The following is a 16884-nucleotide window of genomic DNA, read 5'->3' on the forward strand; positions in this document are numbered from 1 at the left end:
GAATCCGGGTCTGTGTTTCAAATAATGATCCCATAAATGAGAGATGTGGATGGCCAGGCACTCCAGTTAACTTCCAGTTAACTACAGGTCAACAGAAAGTTATTATCATGGAGTCCTGAGAGTATAGTGGTTATTTTTTGTTTGATCCCTTATGCTGAAGCAGTGCGTCTGAGGCTAAGGCATATTCATTTATTTTAGCAGGCTTTCAGCTCCTGCAAGGAAATTGATATTAGTATCAGAAGGGAAACAGAGACATTAAATGAGGTCAAGGCAGCTGTACATAAGCATTAGATAACACATTAATTTAAAATGATGAATTAAATAGTTAAAGTATTTTAATGGTAAACTACTGTACAGACACAGACTGTCCCTTGAAGCATGGGCCCTGTGAAACTGTGAGTATTGCTGGCAGCCTGGTGCAAGGGAGGTACGAGGGGCAGCAGCAGGTACACAGAGAGAGGAGCTTTTTCACACCCAATTCAAAGAGATAAAACTCGTGCTGTCCTTGTACGAACCAGTGTGGGCTGGGTGGGGGAGGAAGCCAAAAAATGAGACATAGGTAGCTTTCACAAAACAAGTGAGAAAAGACAAAGCTAAAAAATAATACCGTTTCATACATGTTGTTAAAACATAATGACCCAGTTAACTGACAACAGCTGGAAAGACTGGATTAAAATATTTTTCTCTCCAATGTCCATTTGTGATGAATACTTTAGAATAAATTATGCAAGATAACAATAGTTACAGAAGCGTGACTTGTATTTAATAGAGCTGCTGCTTGGGTGTCAGATGTAGGAAACCAGCGCTCTGAAATAATAGGTACGTGATTGTTTTATAACAACTGTAGATTCTGATTCTGCAAATCCTATGCAAATCCTAAGCCATGTGAGAGGGGAACTACTCTTCTGAACACAATATATTATATGAGTTCAGCAATATAGATTTAACATGCATAATTATCAGAGCCTTTGTCTTTGTTATAATTTTAAATGTTACATGTCCATTTTGGTTTAAAACTGTGGAAATATACAGAAAAAAATGCATGCATATCTTGGGGCAGAAATAATGATTGTGTTCTGCTGCAATAAAAATAGATTTTTCCTTTTATATCGGTAGCTTCATGAGCTTTCATTAAAAAAAATCAAAATCTTGGTTTTTGTCAAAGATAGTTTTTAACTTTCTTTTTTAAAATGTATTCAGAAAACCCGATGCCACATAAGATAGAACACATTGAAGAAAGTCAGTCTTCCTCTTTTCCTTTCCCTCCCTCTCTTTTTTTCAAAGAAGTAACTTAAAATATGTGTGCTGTGTAAGAACGTGTGCTGGAGTTTCATGTTTCAGGTAATCTTCTTTAAAATAATGGGAGTCTAGATTGCATCAGTTAGTTTAAAAACTGCTATGCTATTGGTAGGGACAAAATGGGATTAGAGCCAAAATTTGACTGTGTTACTGCCAAAGTCTGTATCAGATTTAAGACACATGCTTCTGCAAGCTTCCATGAAGGTTGTGAAAAAAGTTTTAATACAGAGTTGGATTACAGCTCTCGAGCTCAAAACATTGGCCATTACACTACCATCTTAAAAGCCTGCTGTAACACGGAGCACAGAATAGAGCAGATTTCTTACATTTTCTGGACCACAGATGGATTTTGGATGCCTCTTTGTGTCTTGATGGAAGATATATTAACTTCATTAACTGGAATCCATACCTGATCACTTGTGAGCGTGTATGTTTATACATACAGATATATATCTATTTAAACCCTTATCATGATTTTCTTTCAAGTGTATCTAAAATCTGCTCTAAGAAATGATATTCTCTAGATGAACTTAAAATTGTTTTGAGCAGTAAAGAGCCAGATATTTACTCTCGGATGTTGGAATCCTTTGTGAGTTTATAAGAGAAATTGTGGAAGCTTTTCTCTTCTGTACTGGTGATAGAGAAATGCATTTTGAAACAGACGCCTCTAGCTGTATGACGACGACTGCGTAGTAACCTGTGGATTTTGAACACCAGAATGTACAAAACGTGGGCAACTGTGAATATATTCATAGTTTCTTTTCTACATCTGCTGCAGGGATCTGACTATGAGAATGGGTCTGTGAAGGTAGGTGATCTTTATTTACTGTCATTCTTAATCCAAATTGCCAGAATTACATACATTTCACGTGCAAGGTGGTGGTCTTTTTGCTGTTTTGGTGCTTGGGGCTTTTTTGTGATGGTTTAGTTGCACAGATGTTTAGCAGTCACAGAGGAAAGAATCTATAAAGAAGTTCAATCCATATTCACTGTTAAATATTTTATGTGTTTTTATTAGTTATTATTAGGTACTTGTTGTATACTTTGTTCTTAAATTAAACTTTTAGTGTCAGTCATGCAAAATAAAAGCAAAATCTAAACAAAAATGCAAGTCAGAGCATCTAGAATACTTGTTAAATGCACTTTTTTATTTCAGGTATTTATAATTGCAGGAATTAGTATCCTGGTATTGAGAATTTTCCTCTAAAAACACGTGTTCATCAGTTGTTCACTTGTTTGCCAGAAATCAGAGAAATGTTTTTCTTTTGTTTTATTAGGAGATGTTATCCAGGACTTTAAAATAAGCAGCAACTAGTAATAATAGAGCACATTGCCTGGCAATTAACCTGTCTACTGAATATAATATGTGCAACAAAATTTAAGCTGAAGCCTCACCTTGAGAGTAGGATTTTTCAGATCTGACTTTCTGAGACAATGTGAGAACATCCAGGACAATAATTTAGAAAAATCAGAACAAAAACTGGAACAAGTTTCTACATGTGCAGTGTGTCCAAAAAGGATTAATTCAGTGTGTGGTCCACAACAAATTATTTGTTTTTCACTAACAGAGCAAAACAAGCTATTACTTTTGTTTTCACTTCAGAAAACCTCCCGCTTGCAAGAGATGACCACACACTAGTCTGTGAACTGCACTGCATGCTGACCTGTGTTTGAGAAAAGAAATGCTAAGTTACGTGCTTAATTGCAGACTGCTGTTGCCAGCATGAGAAGTTAGCAGTGGTGAGCAATGTGTGCCTCAGGGTGACTAACAACCTACCCCTTTGCCTGCTCACCATTCACGGGCTTTTAATTTACAACTTCAGCAATCAGTTCTTTGAAGGCATCAGGACCAGAGTAATCAGTCTTGTATACATTACCTTTATGCACTGCATGACAAATCACTGGTTTCTTGCGTGTAGGAATCGCACTATTTAAACTGGAAAGCATTTTCTAATATAGAACATGAACCATTGTATAATTGGCAGTGATGATAATTCTGTCCTCACGTGGGACACAAGTTTATTCAGCTTAATACTAAACTACTAGTTAGTCCTTTAATTAAATTTTGAAACCATATCCACTTTGCCTAGAATAAATGCAAGAGCTTTTCTTGCTAATTTATACTGGTTTATAGTTTATTCACTGTGATAGGATTGCCCATCCAACATATGTACATCTGTAATTGTTTTCATTGAAATCTGGCTGCCACTCTCAAGCAGCCAGCTTAGCCACAGGGTACTGTATATAATAACAAATCACTGTTAGTTTCCCAAAGGTATTATTGTATAGATCACACTAAAAAGGGCTGTGTTTCACATGCATTGGCTGCTGATTGCCACATGGAAAAGACTGGTTTTCCGCTTGTTCTGTCTCTTTCTGCGTAGACAGAGATTTTTGGCTAAGCTGTTGATTATTTTTCTTTTAATGTTTTACATAGTATGTTAGATTTCTGGGTTGTTTTAGCATGTATGACCTGTGGACTGTCATGTGTGTACATGTACCCCCCCCAAAAGTCCTTCATGTTACAGTGTTTAATTGTACACAGGGTTATGCTTATTCTTACCAATCGCATTTCAAGTTGAATTTGCAGAACACAGAAACAATGTATTGCATTCACCTACCATACCGTATTTTTTTGATGTTCTTTAAGATCAATGGTAGTATTGCCTGGATAAAAAACACAAGGTCAGGATGCAGGTAATATGCAATTAATGAGACCCAAGGAGGGTTAACACCAGCAGCCTGCTGTCCTCCCATGATATGTGTTCACATAGCTGAGCTCTGCCCAGGAGACCTGAAGTTTTAAGTCTGTTGATGCTGTAAACAATCAGGTGTTGTCAGTGTGGTATCATGCGATAGAGTTTCAGGGGGCTAAGGATTTAAATACTCTCTTACCCCGCTCCTGCAAATATCTTAACTAATGCTGTGAACGTTAAAAAGCTTACATACAAGCTGCCATGGTTCAGCAAGGATCGCCATTGTGCTTGGCTTTTCCCAACGCTTCAGAAACGCCATGCTCTTCTGGATACAGGGCTCCCTTTTCCCCCATGTGCACACCAAGGCTGGTTGTCCCCTGCCCGTCAGGCCCAGCTCCTCCTTGTCTCCCCGTTCCTGACCTGTTCCAGTCCCAGCATTTTGACCTGTGTTCCCTCCCCTCCAGGACTCAGGGTCTCGGTTTCCCTACTAGGCTCCCGTTCGTGGTTTCCGTGTGCCATCCTCCTTCCCACTTGGGATGCGGGGATGTCCTGCTTCTCTCTCAGACCCCCAGGAGGTCTGTGCAAGTTCCTCAGAGACAGCCCTACCAGACCCTTTTGCTTTCCAGTCCTGTCTGACCGTGGTCCCCCCTTCCCTCCTCCATCCCTAGCTTCTTGCTTTGTCTCTGTGGTCACGACTTCCCGGCTTTCTTTCTCCTCACCCCAGTTTCTAGCTCTGGTCTCCCCGGATGCTTTCGGTCTCCTTGGCCAGGTCTTGCCATCTTCCATCAGCGTTCATCTCCTTCCCCTTCCACAGGCAAATCTGGCAGCTTCCCTTCGCCGGTTGCCCGACGCCCATGGTCTGAGGGCGAGGAAGGGCAGGTCCTCTGCTCTCAGCCCCATGGGCTGGACCGGCGGTGGCCTGCACCCGCATCCTGCTCCGCTCCCAGATGGAGCGGGGTCAGCACAGGTCCCATCTGCTGAGCGCCTAGCTGCTAAACTCTGGCAGGTCTCTGCTGTTGCTCTCGGAGGTTTTTACGTTTCGGTGGATTTTTGCTGCGACAGCAGTAGACGTATCTGGGCCAACGAAGGTTCCTCAGGTGTCAAAACTTCACATCTGTGACCCACAGCAGGGAAACGCCAGACGTTTGCAAAGACGAGATTGCCAGGAAATGTTTTTGCGTGGATAAAGAAGGACTTTCATCCTCAACTGCAATCAAACCGTTTTGACAGCGAAAGCAAAAAAATTACTAAAATTGTTTTGAGGCAGACATCTGGCATGGAAAGTTTCAGCCTGAACATCTAACGTCTGGCAGTGTTATAAACAACTGGAAAACAGTCTCATGATGGGAAGCGGTGGGCAGCCTCAGACTGGGACAGCGCAGCCGTGCAGGTGTCCGGCAGGGCTCCTTAGCTGAACTCGCATCAAGGCTGGCAGCAAGCCCTCTGCCTCGCACGCCAGTTGGTTGGTTCATGATGCCAGCCTGACATATGAAGTCCTCATTGAACAGTTAGATTTCCACATGGGTTTTCTGAAGACTGAGCATTTTTTTTTTTTCTTTCTTTCATCAGGAAGTACTTTTAAAATTCCATGTTGAAGTTTTCTCCTGACAGTCTCTTACGTTTTGGAACCCCTCAGCTAGGGAACCGCAAACTTCACTGTCTCTTTTCCTGTCTCTCCCCCACACATTTTTCCTCTCCTAGAGCAACAACAGACATAGGCTACTTTTTCCAGAATTTTAAAATTAGATGCGAAGAGCTATGTCCTATATTCACCAGAGCTGAGTGATTTTTTTGCCAAGAAAAGCCAAAGATCTGTCAGAGCTGCTTCTGCCTTCCAACACTAAAACTGCCTCTCTAATGAGGCTGCAAGGTCTTGATCTCTGAGAATTTGAGTCTCATTGCTCTCTGCCCTATTCTGCCCCTTATGTTGTTAATAAAGTGTTAGGGGGAAGGCAAGAGAAAGGGACAATCGGTAATGCCCAAGGTATAAACAAACTCACAGCCTTTTCTTTTTGCAGAGGTCTTCTCCCCATGGTGAACTCTCCTTGCGGGTTCATTAGAGAGAAACCCACAACTGATAGGCCTGAGGAGTATCACTGAACTAGAAATCTGCTTTCTGATCAGAAGACCGAGGGGTTAGACATGCTTAGCCCAGGAGGTAAACATGGCTGCTCTGTTACGTGCACTCCTTTTCGACAGCTAAACTTTTTTTACTTCTGCACTAAACATTGGTACAGCCTTGAGTGGTCGTTTTTGCTCTAACAGATCTTAGATTCAGCGATCTCATATTGCCACTGTGAACAGGACAGAGGTGGAAGCCACTTTCCAAACACAGCTGGTACATCGTCCTTTTCTGCTGGTGAGAGTGAAACAGCACTTCCCCATGATCCTCAGGCCCTGGACCACCTAAGTGGAGAATGCCGTGCCCTTGGGAAGGCATGCAAATACTGGAGAGCCATCACACCACGAGCGGAAGGAATCGGGAGGCTCTTTGCATCTCTCCCTTCTCAGAGCCAGCTGCAGTCTGTCTGTCCGTACAGCCAAAACAGAGCTCTGCAAAGAAACCTGAGCAGCAGAGCTGGATGTAAGCTTTTGTCTCTTTAATTACCACTGACACTGTTTTTCTGATAGACCTACACAGCTCTCTAGTAACTGCTTGCAAATGTTGCTTAGTTTCTAGACAAGAGAGATTCTAACAAATCTTCCATCTCATGGGTTATCTTCCTCAAAGGCAACTCCTGAAAGTACAGCACACTGCTCAACATCTAGAAGAAGCAACTTTAAAGGTTGTTGGAAACAATTTGTCTGTAGGTTTTTCATCCTCACATCCAGCTTCCTTTCGAAGTTGACAAACTCTTTTAGATAAAGATTATGAAATTGTGGTTTTCAGAAGTATTTTATTATCCCAGCTTTGTCACTGCTGCTTTTGATTCTCTGTGATTACCATCTCTGATAGGCATGATAAGCCAAAAACGTGTGAAAACGTACTTGCCGCACTCCTGCAGAAATGATTGTTTGTGCTTTTCCTGCAGGAGTGGGAAGCTATCAGCCAATTTGTTCTGACTTATCTGCTACTGCCTTGACAAGGTACAGTGAAGGATAAGAGAACAATTCTGTATTGTTGCCATGCCACATGGCATCTGTCCTTGGCTCTTATCAGTTTGGAAAGGGAACTACTAACACACTGCTACTTTTCAAGAGCACTTCTCGCTCATGAGAAATAGCAAAAAAATCGCTCCCAGTCCAGTCCCTCTCAGCTAAGGTTGTAATGTCTGAGGAAAAAGCACAGCTCTGAAAAGTACATCGGGCTGTTTAGATTAACAAGATGCAGCATTTGAGAAATTCATTCTAATAGTCAGCTGTTTGAAATGAAGACAGCGCTAATTAAACTTTTACATCGGTGGCTCACATCTGAAACTCTGAAACCAAGGCGGGGCAGGAAGGCATGTTCAGAGGGCAGTGGAGCAACTTTCTGTTAATTTGTGGTCACAAGGCAACCAAAACAAGCAGTCAGCTCAGGCTCAGCGAGCATTGCTAGTCTCTGTTACCTGCAGCCTACTTGTGCTTTCTCCCTCACAAGCATTTGTGTTGTTTCTGACCATTGATGTGGTGGTATTGATGCAGGGTCCTACAGGAGGCAGAAATAGTCTGCTTGAAAATGGAAAAAAACCCTCATGCAAACTGGCTTGTGAGACCTCTGCCATTGTGTCTGCAAATTTTGTTCTGATCAATACTGTCCCTGCTCCAGACTAGATCTGAGTAAGGTTTACTTCTGTCTTATCTACTGTGGACACCACATTGGTATGTGGGAAAAATAAATAAGGTACAGTTGCTGTAGGTGACACCTCATTTATTCTTATTGCCATTAAAAACCTTGTACAGTAGTTTTTATAGTTATCACTAAATGACTGGGACCTGTGTTTCTTTTAGACCTTTCTCTCAGGGCAAGTAAGTCCAGTTACAAAACTGGCCATTGCTGTTTCTTGGGCTTGGCTTTGAGATGTAGTCCCAAAATGACTGTATTGCTCAGCTTTGCTCGGGGGGAGGAATGACCTGAGATACTTTGCTGCAGGGAAGTAAATCTGATATGATACCTTTTCTACAGAAACCCTTATTCCTTAGGAATTCTTATTCCTCCCGCTATGTGCTTATCCACTTTTCCACCTGCTCCCTACCTCCCCAGCATGTTTTGCAAATCTTCATAATTATTGTTGGGATTTGAGGAATGGACACAAAATGCTGTGTGCCCCCACGAGAGCTGCAGACACCCCATTTGCCCATGGGAAGACCAAGCAGAATTTGCTCTTTTTTTGATGTCCTTGTGAAAGAGCTGTATATATGGGCTTCTGTATCAATGAATAGCAGAACCATTGAGCAGGGTATTTTAGTTTGCTCGCATTAAGAAAAATTCAGCTTCCTGAAGGACATCTGCATATTTTTTCTATTTTCCCCCCAAATGTGACTTAAAAGCGTGTGACCACTCAGCTAGTGGTAGAACGCCATCTAGGGTCCTTGCTGCTTCAGCAGAGTCATACCGAGTACAAGGGACGTGCAGCTGAACATACGGGATTTGGCAATCCAGTGTGGGTGCCACAGGCGTTTGGAAATGGGCGACTGCTCTCATTATCGGGATGTCAGGATGGCTTTGTCTGAGCCATGCTTTCGGATGGGAAGCGTGCTGGGTTAGTTTTGAGAATTCGTTGTCGCTGACTGCAGTGTGGTCCCTATTTGCGTGCAGTTGGGGAGGGAATTCTATTTGAGTCAGGTTTAATTGCAAAAAAGTTGCATCATGTTACTGTATCATATGTCACGTCGCACATAGAGAATGTGCCATACAAACAGGCACAACTTTTCACTTTAATTAGCAATGTGACTCAGAAACCATGTTAGGATACTTTCCTGAACTGCTAGGGAAATATTACTTAAGAAAAACTACAATTCCAGGAAAATGTGTGCATGTGATTGGGGTAACATAAGTTCATTCAGTATTGGCAATGACTTTGCTTTGTGAAGTGACATTTTGAAACCTGGCTATCCAATTGGCTAGTCACACTTCCAAAACATTTATTAAAGTGTCTTGGGGCAAGCCCAGAAACCAATGAAAGCACTAACTGAAGGAACCTTTATCACATTAAAAAATATTTTCAAGTATTAAAAGAATACATAGTCATCTGATTTCATTCAGGTCTCTGTTACTGAGCCATTCCAAAATCACTGTCCAAACACCAGTGACTTCCAAAGAATGGACAAATATGAAAAGAAAGTGACTACAGTCTGGACATGCTCTTTGTAAACACATATAATATGCTATTTTTGACATGTGTACCCTGTCACAGTGTTAGACTAGCACCCAACATTGTGTATGATGAAGTAAGTGCTATGTAATGTTTCTATAGCTGCGCTCTGTACTGAGCATCACAGCTTCCCGAACAGATTGCAGCAATGCAAGACGATATGAACAAGCATACAAGCAGAGGCCCAGAAAACATACTGTAAGACTCCCAAAGCTGTCAGTAGCATTTGGGATATATCAATGAGAAACCACCCTGGACATTTATGACAATCCATCTGTGTCCTTTCACTGACCAGGCAAATATACTTAGCGTGATCACCGTAGGAGGGACCTAGAGGTAAGCTCTCAACGTAGATGAGAGAAGGCTTCAACAGAAGGAAACTCCATACCATAGTAGACCTACTCTTTTAGTCCATTTGCCCGTCTGGCATTTCCATCGCTGCCAACAAAATGATGCACATTGAATGTTGTTGCCTTCAAAATCACACTTCAGCTGCTGTGAGGATGTTTCCCATGAGATCCAAAAGACCTTGTTGTGGGAAGAAATATTTGTTTAATGAGAGTTGTAGCTGATTCTCAGAATGTTTCCTGGCTAGAAGAAAATCTCCCTCATTTTGATGTAAAGATCTAGCTGGCTAAAATTTTATAGTTGTGACAGGTGTTTTGATAAAATATTATTAGTTTCTTGCTTTGGATATGAAAAATATGAAATATTCTGAGATTTATGCTTTCACAAAATCATGTACAATTCTGATATTTTCAGTTCTTTGCTTTGAGTATTTTTGTTCATTCAAACCAAAAATACAGCAACTGAAATGTCTGGTCTCTGAGGATTTTGATAATGTAAGCATGCTACTAAAGTGCAAAAAGTCTGATTTGTTTGCTGTAGCACCACAAAACATCTATTCTAGTTCAAAAGGCCATTCAAAATATGAAACAGCTGTTCTCTTGAAGCCATAGGATAGCTAATATGATTTACTTGCAAAAACATATCATCTTCAGCTAAAGTAGAAGCTGTTTTATTACCACCTTGACTACTAAGTTTAGGAAATGGGTAATTAAGTCTCCTGTCTTCACTGCCAGTAAGGCTGGAGCCCAAAGAGACAGACTCCCGAGGAGAGGAGTCTGGAGAGAACTTTTTACCGCACTGACCATCGGAGGTGGAGCAGTCTAGAAGTTGCTTCTCCAGTTTTTGGTCTTGGTCAGATGATGTACTGACAAGGTTTTAGCAAAAGAGGCCTTCAAACATCACACCTGTATCAGTGAGAAATGTGACGGTCTCAGATAAATGTCTCCCTGTCAGCCCCCTGCCCCCTCATACAACACCTGGTCAAACTATCAGTTTTACCTTTTCACATTCCTCCCAAACCCACAAGTGACACATCTGTCAGTCCTCCTTCCTGTGCTCTGGCAAAAAGCCACTACTCTTTTTACAGGAGAGGCTCTATGCAGGTTCTCTTTCAGCAGCCATGACGCAGAGACTTCAGGATGAAGTGGTGTGATCGCACGGTCACCCTTTCTTCAGAGGATGCATGGCCAAGGCCAACACTCCTTAGCTCTCGAGGTGGACAAGAGAGAGGTTTCACATAGGCTGTGCGTGGGGGAAGCAAAAGTTTTTTTTCCCGTGCCTGCTCTTTGGTCCTTGAGCTTTTTCTGGGCAAGCAGGCACTGATGAGGGTAGAGAGGTGACCTTCAGGCACTCAGAGTACCATTTCCTCCTCTGCAGGCACAGCAGGAGTAGCCGTCTGGGCATTACAGCCAGGCGACGCATGTCTGACACTTGTATTTCTGCTGGTGAGCGTTATTCAGAGTCTCCCTTTGATGAAGTTGCAGAAAATGATGTAGTAGCGGGCACAGATGAAAATATCAGCAGGCAAATCAAGATATCAGTTACCTGAGAGGGCTTTGGAAAACAAAAAGTGCTGCCCTGGTGATTCTCCTTCGAGCCCCAAAACCCCGACTTCTTTGATGACCTTATGTCTGATGCAACCCTAGGGTTTCTCAACTGTAACACTGTCCTTACTAATTTTATATTCAGGGAAACAATGTGGAAGCCATTTTCAACCTCTTAAAGAAGAAATTCAGCCCAGTTGCACATTTTTTTGCTATATACTTGGACAACATAGCTGTATGCTTTCAATACAATTCTCACTGGAGAAAGCACCCTTTTAAAAAAGTGACAGCTGGAAATCTGCCTCACAGGGCCTAAACTCCCCACCATAAGCAGCGTGTCCCTCCAGGTTATTAATGCTTTAACTCTGGTGATCACGTGAATGTTCAGTTTGGATAAGGCAGTGCACTCAGAGAGCCTCAACTTTTTCCTAAGTATTGGAATGGATTTGAGTATTTGTTTAAACAGTCACCATTTGAAGGTGGAATGAAGTACTGCATACTTCTGAAACTTCATTCGTGCTTCCGATAATGATGGCAAAGACTGTAATAGTCACTGAAAAATCCCATGACAAGCCATCTGTTTCAGAGAACAATATTAGTAAGAAGTCAAAATATCTCATTGTTTTGTTTCTCTGTGGTTATGTTCACTATAATTAAATATAGCTTATTTTTGCACTAATAATGCATAGATAATCATGGTTCCAGAGAGGATACAGTCAGGGATGGGACTTCATACTCAGAAGTTCACAGCTGACAGAGAATCAAAATTCTGATTTTATTGGAGCTGTTGAAAGGTAGATGTTCTTCCTCTCCTCAGAAATGAAATACAATGGTGATGATAAAATTAGTGTAAACTAGTATGTGTTAGACATGTGGTAGAGTTAGATGCCTCATGCTAGATGTTTATAGGATGATGCAGTTGCTTGTTGATAAGGCAGTAAGTCACTCCTGCAAGCCTGATGTTTTCAAGCTGCAGAAGATTCCCTTACTATTTTATTACCCATTACGCCACACCCCAAGGATACAAGATGCTGTATTGTAGACAACATTTGTTATAAAATTCAGCAATGGTTGAGTCCCTGCTATCTCAAAATCATGGCCAATCACTCTGAGCCATATCTTCTTGTGTTTCCTTGGTACTCCCTTTGGATGAATGCCTTCCTCTGTTTCTCTCATCTTTTACTTCGGTTGTAGACACCAGGTTATGGATAGTCCCTTTATTTTGTGTTTGTACCTGACCCCATACTCCTAGGAGCCACAGTAATGCTAAAAATACTACTAATAATGATGAAAATCCTCAAAAGGAGTTCTTCTTACTGCACAGGCTCCACACAAGCTTGTCATCCTCACCAGGAAAGTGGTCAAACATGAGACCTTGTGCTGGTTTTGGCTGGGGTAGAGTTAATTTTCTTCATAGTAGCCAGTATGGGGCTATGGTTTGGATTTGTGCTGAAAACACCACGACAGACCTCACAATAGCAGGAGCTGCCCTGTTTTCCTGCCAAGAGAAAACAAGACTTTTCCACAGGAACTCCCTTGCAGTTCCCTCGCCACGTCAGCTCATAGTCTGTGTGCTGTGAGCCACAGCACGGCTGGGCAACTACCCCATGGCTTTGAGGCCATCAGCCAGTCCCAGGTCCTTCAGACCTTGGTGCAATTGCACATCCTGGTTGTTTATATTTGTGTATCTGAGAAGAATTGACCACTGTCCCTCCTAAATTGCTTGTGCTTTGGATAAGGAGAGGGGATTTCATGTCATTTGAGTGCTCTCAGTTGAGTGGGATTCAGGTCACCTAACTACAGCTGAGCTAGTGACCTGCCGACTCCTCCTTCAGTGTCAGTGGGGAGAAAGAGGCAGTTTGGAGGTACAGTTTATCCAACAGACTTTAGAATGAGAGGAACATTCACCCAATGGACCTATTTTTCTCCATTAACTATAACAGGAGTCTCAGATAACTAGTTCATATTCATACAGGTGAATGACCCATAGGATTGGATTTTTTTATTTTAATGATCATGGGGTGGCAGGGAGCTGTAGGCACTCTATCTTTGCAAGGTGAGCCCTTAACTATAATCGGCTCGTACACTGTCATAAAAACACCTCGGGGAATGCATCACGGAAGAAAAGGAGGTTATTTTCAGGCATAGCATACATAGCAGCAAAGTTCCTTGGTATTTTCATGTGGCAATGAATCATCTACCTAGTATTTAAACTGGTTTGAGTGTAGTTCTGAGAATAGCCTTTGGGCAGCACTGGAACGGGGGGAGTTCAACTTCTGGTTGCGTGAAGTCTTTGTCTTCTACGTGCCTTCTCTTGAACTGAATGCAGCTGCTACTGCTGCATTAAGCACAGAATACTCACATAAAGGTTCAAAATGTCCTCACATGCTGCCAGCACTCTTTGTTGATGTCTATGTGCCCTCACTTTGTGATGAAACTCTCCCCCCCCGAGACTGGTTAATTTTGAAAGATTTAGTCTGAACTTAGCTTAAACCTGTTTGGCCATGTTTGTGATACAAAGGCATTAAGAGAATCATCGCTCTGGGTTATGCAGCTACAATCTGCTTTCCCTGGCAAGATAAAGCTGTTACCTTCTTTTTAGTGCTTAACTGCTGAGAGGATGGATCATGAAACAGTGCAAGGTTATTGAGAGGTTCCTTAATCATTTGTCCTGGCCCCAGACACAGTGATAATGTTGAAGAGTTCCATCGGTATTTATGCAGCCCTTGCCACAATACTATCTGTGACCCTAACTCAGAAAAACATTCCATTTCAGAAGAGCTCTTACACGTGTTTAGCTTTTAGCAGAGGTTTATGTCCCACTATGGATAAAGACTGTGAGGCTGGGGCTTAAGGAAGGTAGTCATCTGTGTAACCTTTCAGGATATATTTCCTGGGTCTGTGGGTGTGCTTGAGTATAGTCTGAAATGCAAGCCGGACTTTCCTCAGATTGAGCAAAATATGGATTTCAGTCAACCTTTATTTTGGCTTTTCATGTACCCAAAATATTATTCACTGTGTATCTGCTTTCTTAATAAAAATACTGATAGTTACTGATGGCCTTGAAAAGAATTAATTTTGGGTCCTAGGCATGCGTTTGTGCTATAGGTCCTCAAATAAATTTAGGACTTTAGTGGGCCTTTCTTTTACTATTGTATTCTACACATCTTTCCTCTATTGTTCAAAATACCTCCAAGAGATCCTGAAACACAGCATTAATACAAAGACCATCTGTGTCAGGCTGGCAAGAGCAGCACGTGCAAAAAAAGGGGTTCCACAAACATGAGTTCTGCTGACTCACTCAGGCATCAGTTTGAAAAGGGTGGGGTATTTTTTCTTAGGCAAGAAACCTAGGAGCTTGTCAAGCATGGAGAAAAGGTGCAAACTGCTGAGATGCAGCACCTGGTAGGAGATTGTCAATACTGATTCTCAAGAAGGGGCCCAGTTTGAACAATGTAGACTATGTGTGGGATTGTGCATCTGTATGACATGAAGCATGAGCCAAATATTTGACTAGCATAAATCAACGGGGTAATGAACTCACTGTCTGATTTAAGCCAGCATCCAAGGTGGGGAAGGCCACTGAATGTATCACGGCTTTTTCTCTTGTTCCTTTCCAATGGTAACTACTTTCAGGGTTTTTCTGGCATCTGAGATTGCTAGGAAGAAGATAGATAGCCCATTATGGTTGCTTTTGGAAGGACTAAAGTTGTAATTATCCAAAAATCACAATGCTAACCCACGTTATCATTTCCTGATGTCAGTGATGTTGCTCATAGCCCAGATAAAGGAAAATAGATATTCCTCTTTGAATTGAAGAATAGTTCTGTAACATATGAGTTATCAGTGTTATGAAAAACATACAACTTCATTTAAATATGAATCTGATTTTTATCTCTGGGTATGGGATCTATTCTTAGATAAGGTACTTCCAAGAAAAATGATATTGAGAGCAGCAGTAAGCTGAAGAGATAAGAATGAACTACTTAAACCTACTACTCTGATATTCGTTATTGATGAGTTCTGTGCAAACATTTCTTGTGGGCAATAGCATTATGTGTTTGGTTGACTACAGGGTATACATTTACAGGTATTGAAAGTTTAGGACATTCAGAGCTTTCCAGTGATATGGCTCCAAAGGTAATTTGTTCATTTTGGGAGCATGTAAAGGACATTGCCCTGGCCCTTTGCCAATGGCTCCTTCTCTACTTTCTTTCTCTCTCAAGCCTTAATGTATATTATAAGCTTTCTGAGGCCAGAGATCATCATTTTGCTACCTGTGTGAACCACGCCAAGTGCAGTGCAGTCTTGCTCCACATCTAGGTTGCAGCCACCAACAACTCCCACAATGGTGACAGCTCACCCCAGCTGACTACTAATATCTGGGTCAATGTAAGGGAAGCGGAGTGAGGGCATGGCAGGGAGAAAAATGGATGTTCCTCTGCATCAGGAGGCTGAACAGCTCAGCCTGAGGTAGGTCTTAGTAGACTCCCACAAGGCAGAATAAGGGGAAAGGAGTAAAAAGAAACAACGTAAAAGCATAGTGGGATCCAAGCAGTACAAGATGATGAGAGCAGAGTGAAGAATGGGAGGGGAACCTGGAAGGACGGACTGTAGTTATCAGAGAAAGCCTAAAAAAGGGAGCTAGGGAGTATGTGAAAAGTAGGAAATAGCATGTGCAGATGACTACAGTCAGGAGAAGCAGACAGATAGTGGTTCTGTTCCTCTTGCTTTTTGTGAGGAGCTGGATCTCCCAAAAATGTCAGTGGAGGTTTGACCTCTCTGCATGCTTCCCCCTGCTCTGTGGCTGAGTGGGGAGCTCCCCTCCTGTTCAGATGCTGATTTTAACTTGATATCACTGTGAGAGGGGATAAAGTCCTTGATCATCACACGAGGGGTAGGTTTGGGATGCTGTTGAACCTAACACCTTCCTCTAATTTCACATTTTGAAACATTTATTCACCTTTCCCTGCAAAGCTGCACTCTTTTAAGTGGGGCTTTTCAGTCAGCCAGATTATGCTTGTCTATATCTAAAGAGGGCTCGAATTTAAACTGCAGTATGTGAAAGAAGTCTCCACATCTGCATGGTGTAGCAGCCCTATGGCATATCACCTATGGCATTATCTGAGACCATAAAGGGTTCTGTGTTTTCATTTGATGATGTCCTTTTCAAAATAGGATGACCAGAAATGAATGCTTTGGAAAGATTTCATGACAACATGCTATTCAGTACTGCTGTGCTGTAGCAAGAGGATGCCCGCCTGAAGCAGTTCAGTCTGTGGTGTCCGAGGCCATAGGGCTGTGCCCGGCTGGTGGGGCTAGTGCACCTTCCCCACTCTTTCCATTTTTTAAGCTTTTAGTTTTGAATGATTTTAAGTGGTAGATAGCTATGGTCAAATTGTATAAGGATGAGGGATGTCCTTCTAGATGTTGAACAGTCTGTCCATGCTCTAGCAAGTGTTTAGAAGAACATTTTAGGTGAGAGTATTGTAGTAGTCTCAAAGGAGACAAACCAAACATATAAGGTGATATTCACTGTTCCTGTTTTGGCACTGTCACGGTTTAAGCCCAGCCGGTGACAAAGCACCACGCAGCCGCTCGCTCACTCCTCCCCCGCCCCGGCCCCGGTGGGATGAGGAGAAAATATAAAGAAACGCTGGTGGGTCAAGACAAGGACAGGGAGGGATCACTCCCCACTTATGG

General features: G+C 42.2%; 1 protein-coding gene across 1 annotated transcript in view; it reads left to right on the forward strand.

Annotated features, from left to right (window-relative positions):
• The first annotated feature begins 1472 nt into the window (after nt 1-1472).
• The window catches only part of FIGF (c-fos induced growth factor (vascular endothelial growth factor D)), a 31833-nt gene continuing 16421 nt past the window's right edge, over nt 1473-16884 (forward strand). The window contains exon 1 of the mRNA XM_010581527.1: nt 1473-2107. Within this exon, the coding sequence (XP_010579829.1) occupies nt 2018-2107 (90 nt within the window). The 5' untranslated portion in view covers nt 1473-2017. The remainder of the gene's footprint in view (nt 2108-16884) is intronic.

This window comes from Haliaeetus leucocephalus, unplaced genomic scaffold, assembly GCF_000737465.1.
Source record: "Haliaeetus leucocephalus isolate CR32 unplaced genomic scaffold, Haliaeetus_leucocephalus-4.0 Scaffold795, whole genome shotgun sequence".
In the NCBI taxonomy this organism is placed as follows: Eukaryota; Metazoa; Chordata; class Aves; order Accipitriformes; family Accipitridae; genus Haliaeetus; species Haliaeetus leucocephalus.